Source organism: Penaeus monodon, chromosome 8 (genome assembly GCF_015228065.2).
Source record: "Penaeus monodon isolate SGIC_2016 chromosome 8, NSTDA_Pmon_1, whole genome shotgun sequence".
Classification (NCBI taxonomy): Eukaryota; Metazoa; Arthropoda; class Malacostraca; order Decapoda; family Penaeidae; genus Penaeus; species Penaeus monodon.
In genome coordinates this window covers 7,827,115-7,834,614 of record NC_051393.1, presented here as the reverse complement: position 1 = coordinate 7,834,614, position 7,500 = coordinate 7,827,115, and the positions used below count along the sequence as shown (strand labels likewise).

General features: G+C 49.3%; 1 protein-coding gene across 1 annotated transcript in view; it reads right to left on the bottom strand.

Annotated features, from left to right (window-relative positions):
• LOC119575854 (latrophilin Cirl-like) overlaps positions 1-7,500 on the bottom strand; it is a 169,061-nt gene that overhangs the window by 6,342 nt on the left and 155,219 nt on the right. Inside the window, exons 5-7 of the mRNA XM_037923395.1 lie at positions 6,696-6,802; positions 2,158-3,922; positions 1,795-1,839 (exon numbers count right to left, since the gene is read on the bottom strand). Coding sequence (XP_037779323.1) covers positions 1,795-1,839; positions 2,158-3,922; positions 6,696-6,802 — 1,917 coding nt within the window. The remainder of the gene's footprint in view (positions 1-1,794; positions 1,840-2,157; positions 3,923-6,695; positions 6,803-7,500) is intronic.

The following is a 7,500-nucleotide window of genomic DNA, read 5'->3' as shown; positions in this document are numbered from 1 at the left end:
GATGGAGAAAAAACAGGATGCGATTAAAAGGCGTACAGCAGATAAAGCTGAATAATAATAGAAGCAAGATAATGGAATGAGGAAACGATGGAGGAGGAAGGAGAAGGAGGAGAGGAGGGGGAAAGGAGGAGAGAGGAGGAGGAGAGGAAGGAGAGGAGGAAGAGGAAAGAAGGAAGGAGGAGGAAGAGGAGGGAGAGGAGGAGAGGAGGAGGAGGAGGAGGAGGAGGAGGAAGAGGAAGAGGAGAAGAAGAAGAAAAAAAGAGAGGAAGAAGAATAAGGATGAGGAGGAGGAAGAAGATGGCGAGGAAGAAACACAGACGAAACGAAGAAAAAGGAACAACTCAAGAATACGAAAACACGAAAATGAGAAGACGTGGTGATTTGCAACGGATAATTTGCGGCGAGGATAACATTCTGACACGAAATTAATGACACGATTAAGTAATGAAAGAGATTGCAAGCTCGTTCCTGATACACACGGACTGACAAAGTTTTCTCTTTCTCTTTGTGTGTGCGTGTGTGTGTGTGTGTGTGTGTGTGTGTGTGTGTGTGTGTGTGTGTGTGTGTGTGTGTGTGTGTGTGTGTGTGTGTGTGTGTGTGTGTGTGTGTGAGGAGAGAGAGAGAGAGAGAGAGAGAGAGAGAGAGAGAGAGAGAGAGAGAGAGAGAGAGAGAGAGAGAGCGAGAGAGAGAGCGAGAGAGAGAGAGAGAGAGAGAGAGAGAGAGAGAGAGAGAGAGAGAGAGAGAGAGAGAGAGAGAGAGAGAGAGAGAGAGAGAGAGTCAGAATGTGAGTGTGTATGTATATGCACGTTTGTGCACGGAACCTACTATCACACACCATAAAAAAAAGAACACGACAACGGAACACCGTCGTCCGCCAGGATCCGCGCGGCCTGCGTCTCGAATGACGAAGTCCTCCCGCAATGGCCAAGCGCCACGGCCCCTTCGGCGTCGGCCTAAGGCACCGGCGGCAAGAACCCCGGATTCACGTGTTCGTCTTGATGATGCTGTAGGTTCAGGCAATTCAACCCAGCTTATGGCCTTTTAATTTTATTGCAAGCTGATTTATGATGGGATATTAAAGTAATGGTGTTTTTTTGATGATTAATGTTTACAAAATAACTAACGACGGACATGCATTGAGTAATTACCGAGTTTTTCTTCTTCTCGAAACGCGGGCAGTCTACATACACCCAGCGGCCAGGTACAGTTTCCAAGAGTTTCAGTTTGCATCAGAAAAGACCGGCTTCTCGTCATTGCAGACAGAGTAAGAAACATTGCAGATACGTTCGAGATCAATTTACTTACCCAAAAACCTATTCGGAAACGGACGAATCTCTATAATGAAACTAAAAATAAAAGCAATAAAACGACAATTCGAGACTGGTGGGTTTTGAAAAGCTCCTCTGAATATGCAACAGACAGTTATGCAGGGCACAGCATGCATATGATGTAAATATTTAATGGCCAACCTTATGACTGCCTGCGACAAAAAAAAAAAAAAAAAGAAGAAAAAAAAAGACACACTGTACATGCACATAAAAAGCGCAAGGAACAAGACGGGACATCGCTACAGCAAGCACAGCCATGAAGACGCAAGAGTCCAATCAAGACGTGACCGAAATGACTGCCGTCCCAAGGCGCTTGCAAGAGCTGGATTAAGACTACAGGGCAACGGGTGAAGGACATGGCGTGTGAGAGTCAGGCGGGGATCGGGGGTGGTCGGGTTCGGTACTCAGACAAAAATGGCAGAACAGTGCAAAAGCGTGCAAGGTGGAGACGAGAGGTGGGGCTTACAGGCGGGAGTAGAGTCGGTGTTGGAGAGCGTTGGTATAGACGCCGCTGCCAGTGAGATAAATATGGTGGATTTAGAGAGATGCTAAAGTAATGGGTACAAGGTGGGGGTCGAGGGGCAGGTGTCTAACATCTACAGAATAGAAGTTCTGTTAGTTCATACGGTAGGCACAGGCCTACGTTCTGAGGCATAGAGGGGTCAGTGATATCAGTATATAGTGAGACATCGGAGCTTTGTGCAATGAGAGTGTTAATTCATCTGAACAAAAGTCCAATTACTGAGGAGCTCTAACCAAAGAACATAAATGTAAAGAGATGAAACTGTCTTTATTCCAGTTCACAGGTAGGGAATTGCGTCCGACGTACCTGGTCGAGTCGAGTCGTGCCATCTCCTTGGTCTTCAAGGCGTCGTCCGGGGAGAGCCTGCAGGTGTAGACGAGGGCGGCCGCCAGGAGGGCCACGTGGGCCGCCAGCAGCAGCAGCGCCGGGCCAACGAGGAAGAAGACGAAGTAGTTGTCAGTCCTGAGCCAGCAATACTGATCGGTGCCATAGCTGAAGGGGTCTACAACCGCAGCAGCGGCCACCACCAGGAGTGGGAGGCCGTAGGCCAGGGTGTAATGCCACCACCGCAGTCGCAGTGAATCGCATTCTACTGCTCGAGCAACACTCATATAAACGTGAACACTGTAGAGAAATAGTCGAATATAACTCTGATTGTGGTAGACGACGCGACAACCCTCGTCGCTCCACGCTGACGTGGTGTAGTCCCAGAAGGCACACACGGGGCGAGTCACATTCTCCTGTCGCAACAACGAGAAAGTGAGAGTAACGGGCTCAGGCAACTGAATGTGGCGACCACGACCCAGTGACGCCGAAACGACTCGCGAGTTCACTAGACGTGTGATGTTTCCTGACCGATGCCCAAGTGGTTCCGAACCCGGCTCAAGCAGGTCCTCCAAGTGCTGGTACGTGAGAAACACAACTCTCGTCGTTCCGCCATCACTGTTTTCGAGGACGGCCTCAGGGGGCAAGGCGACCGAGTCGGTGAAGCCCCAGTCTACAGTCTGATCTTGGGCAGAAGGAAATCCTACTGAGGATCCATCGGCCGTGACGGCCCGTGCAGACGCCAACACGTGAGACTTATGGTGCACCGCTTCCGTGCCTGTGGGCAAGACATCGGCCAGAAGGAACGACGCCTCTTCCAGGGCTACCATCAGCTGCGTCACGGCGTGGCGTCTCTCCCTCACCGCCAAGTCACCCCAGGGACCTGCCATCCCTGCCGCCAGCAGGGCAGACCCCGTGGCGAGAGCCGACTGCAGCATCTCCGTCACAAGGGCTTGGCGCTGCCGCGGCTCTGGGAAGGCATGCAAGTGCTCTGCCATGCGGGTGGCCAGCGTGGAGAGGAGGCGTGCTGTGGTAATCAAATCGCCGCCGTACAGAGCTTTATTTTCTGTCACTTTTGCTAAGTCGGCCGCCACGCCTATCAGTGAGTCGTGAGAATTTGCTCGGGTCTCGAGCGTGGCCAACCAAACGCTGCGGCATTCGCTGAGGTCGGCAGGACCCGCCCAGTCCACCGTCTTGCACGAGCGCCTCGCCCATCCGGAGGCGCCCCCTGGACACGGCTGCACTGCAATTTCTCCGCTGCGAGTCCAGTTCCAGTAGAGTCCGCGAGCAAATGAGGGAGGACAGTATAGATTTTCATAGTCACCATCCATACGCGGGGGAGGCACGGGCGGCGAGTGCGTGCTGCTACCTGGGATCGTGGAGCTACTAGGGATAACAGTGGAGGTAGAGGTAGAGGTAGATAGTGTAGAAGACGATGGCATAACCGGAGCAGCAGGAGAGGTGGCATTTTCCATGGGTGCTGTAGCGGGTGCCTCTGCCTCGGGGCTCTCCGCTGGCTCCTCCTGACCTTGCGGTTCCACATCGGGAGCCTGGGTGGTGGTTGTGGTGCTCGTGGTGGTTGTGGTTGTGCTTGTGGTTGTTGTGGTAGATGTAGTGGTAGATGGCGGGAGGGTGGTTGTAGTGGTTGTACTGTAGTTAGCATACAGAGTTGGCGGTGTCCGGATCGGGGCTCTCGTAAGCAGGTACCACGGTGGCCGCGGTCTGGAGGTAGTGGTGGTGGTCGCATCTGCAAGTAATACACATTTTCAAATTATGCTCCTAAACGAACCTAAATTTACGGACAGAATAGAAACCTACGAGTCAGATTATGTGATGTGTTTGTAAATGGATCATATATATATCTGATAGTATCTATGCGAAATTAAAACCACAACTCAACTCAATGACGCTACTTTTAAATCAAGACTTGAATTATTATCTCAACAGCATCTATCAAATTACTCGAGACGAAGCTCAGATCGCACGAAAGGAAACGGAGGACACTGCCTTGGGAGGACAGTGCCAGCGCCCCATGCTCGGATGCGACATTAACATGCAAATGGCACCACGTCTCACAACGCCGGCAAAGTTTACGTCTAGACGAGCCCGTTTTGATGTGGCTCTAATGACGTTATAGTTTGTCTCAACTACTAAATGATTCAACATGAATAGCTGATGGAGTGAAACTCGTGCTGCAACAAATTCTGAAGGCGCTTGTTAGCAGTCCATTAGAAACTATTTAGCAGATAGTATTTCGCACTTCTGAGAGTATTTAGTGGCTTATAGGAATTGTATGTTAGTAGATACAAACTAAATCATCCAAAAGCTATGAAAAGAATGTGCTACATCCAGGACTGTCATCTTAGTAAGTCACTCTCAAATAACATGCAAATCTATGGTTTAGCTATCAGTCGTCGGGTCAGCGCCGAGCGGACTGCATTAAATCGTAGAAGAGTATCAAATACTGTGAGAAAGGGCGTGGCTAAGGAGAAGGGAGGGCGTATATTACCTGTATTACAATTGTAATGCGCCTCCAGGTACTTGTGAGTACCCGGGCAACCGTCTCCGAAGCGAGCCGTGTTAGCCTCGATGGTGCAAGACGGTTTTCCTGAGCAGCTTGCGAAGGAAAAATTTTTTTGAGCAAAGCAACAATTCTCACATTGCAACTCGACTAAGTGGTTAGGTTCTACATATACAAAGAAACCATACAAATAGAAGCAGGCTGCGCAAACGCGTGCTTGCGAAACACACACACACACACACACACACACACACACACACACACACACACACACACACACACACACACACACACACACACACACACACACACACACACACACACACACACACACACACACACACACACACACACACACACACACACACACACACACACACACAGGTAGGCTCGCTCGCGCGCGGAGCACGAGGTAAGATGGTTCTAAAAGTCGTCTTTGATTAAGGAGGAAAGCTCATGATCCAGCCCTGGCAGAAGTGGGATTAAGGACAACGTGGCGTCGATAAGAGAGCGGACCTATTGATTGCAGCGATAAGGTAGTGTGGCCGAAGAACAAGGTGCGAGGTATTAACTTTATGGTACGACTCTGCACGACCGTCTTGCCCGCCTCACCGCCGCGCCGACCTAGCGTGAATAGCTAGAATTAACCTTTACTACGGCCAGTATATAAATCTGTAATGATATAGTCTCGTAAATTGTCCGGGGGGGCGATAGAGGTGGACGAAACGTTCATCTTAAATAGTGAAGTTTTAATAATGGCCCATCACCCCAGCTGGCGTCCAGGAGGCGGGGCAAGGCGGGTAGGGGTGCCAGGTGTACGAGACTTTGTATTCAAGCTTCAGGAAAATAAACTTCGGGCTTATGGATGCTGGGTCCTCCTAAGATACTCGTTGGATGCTCAGATTCTCGGCGATGTTTACTGAACGCCGGGCTGCCCCTTGAATATCAATTTCAAAATGATCACATTACGACACGAATGGCTTCTGGAGATAACGAGGGCATCCATCACACAGACAAAGCTGCCCACCCTTGAGGATGCGGCCGGGGAGGGACACCGCGTAGAACGAAATAAATAAAGAAGTTCAGATACGAAGAGAGAGAGAGAGGGGGGGAGGGAGAGACGGAGTTAAGGTGGGATGGAGAGCAGTAATAGTGTCGGCTCCGCACACCTTTGGCTAGACAATTAACTCCTTGGTCCACATCACGCGCCCCCTCCCTCCCCCTGCCCCTCATCCCTCTCCTTACTCCTCCTCACGACGTTTTGGCTCCAACAACTCTTTTTTTTGCAGGGATTTGCGTGATCTTAATTGCATATTACATTTTAAAATAATTAATTGCTCGTAAACCGTCAAATAGTGATAAGATATTCATGGCAAGGTAGGAATCACCTGCGTTAGAATTTCCAGCGGTTTAAGAAGAGGAGGCGCTGGATCTCGCTGAGCCCCGGCTGTAGCATTACTAGATATTAACAAAGCTACAGAACTCATTTATTGAAATTTATCACGCTTTGGAGGGCCTCCGGGCACACGATTTATCTACATTTTTATGCCATGGTCTCGTCGCGTCAGTCTGGGGATTATGACGCTATAAACTATCTTAAAAGAAGATAATTGTCCGTGTAAAATGTCCAAATACTAGACAATTTCCCCGTAAATCAGCGATAACATCGAGTCAGCCTGTGCCTCACTACCACACGCTCACTTCCTCAAACACTACAAACATTCCAGCCAGAAGAAAAAGAGTCAAGAAAACAAGAATCTGGAGGAATAAAAGAACAAAATGTATACGGGCACAAGAGGAAGCTTCTGCGTCTCTGGCGGCAGCAGCAGCAGCGGCGGCGGATAAAACCTGCGAAAAATGTTAGTCAATCTACTTTTTTTTTTTTAGTAAGGAAATTACGATGCAGTATTAGTAGCCCCCCAAGAAACCAGCCCAAAGATCCATCACCAAATCAAGCGTCAAGACTGAGCTTCTTCACACTCAGCACCGAAGACGTTACCTATGACGCAACTGTAGTGAACCTCGATGTACTTGTAGGTGCCCGGGCAATTGTCTCCGAAGATCTCGCTGTTGACGGGCATCGAACAGCCCTGGGTCCATCCGCACCTGTGCAACGGCAGGCCTGGTTATATCTCATTCCACATGCAAATCATACCAACCGTTGGCGAAGAAATTGAAACACAAGCAAGATAATTAAAACAAAATGATGTGGTGGGAAGGAGGGAAGTAAATACAACACGAAATTTTAAAACAAGAAGGAATGACACAAACTAAACAAAAATAAACAAAAACTAAACAAAATAAACATATAGACATAAGAGAAAATGATAAAGTAACCGAATCGGACAGAAAGTACGTATTTAGTAAGCCTTGGGTGCAGGTCGACTTCCGTTACATTTGTCAGGGTTAGACTTATCTATCTATACCAGTTAGGGTTGTGAAACCGTCAGCTTTTGTCACATTGTTTACACCATATGCAATGTCTGTTCATAAGGGTCACGTTCCTTTCCTTCCTGCAGCACTGAAGCTCCCATAGTTCTGCTATTGGCGTTCATAAAGTACAAACAATTTCCTCCGGAGGAAATCCCACGGGGGTCAGTACTTCAGCGCCAAAGTCGGCGGCGCCACCAGCAGGGTATCAAGGGCGCGAGGCGGGGGGCGTCAGGCTCTTTCGTGGTGGTCGTTCGGGGGGCCGGCGGATCCCGGATGAGAGGGATATCTACTTTATCTACTTGAAAGATGGTTACGCCAGTAGCACTACGTGATTGTGAAGCTCCTGTCACAGCGGAGTCGCATACGCACAT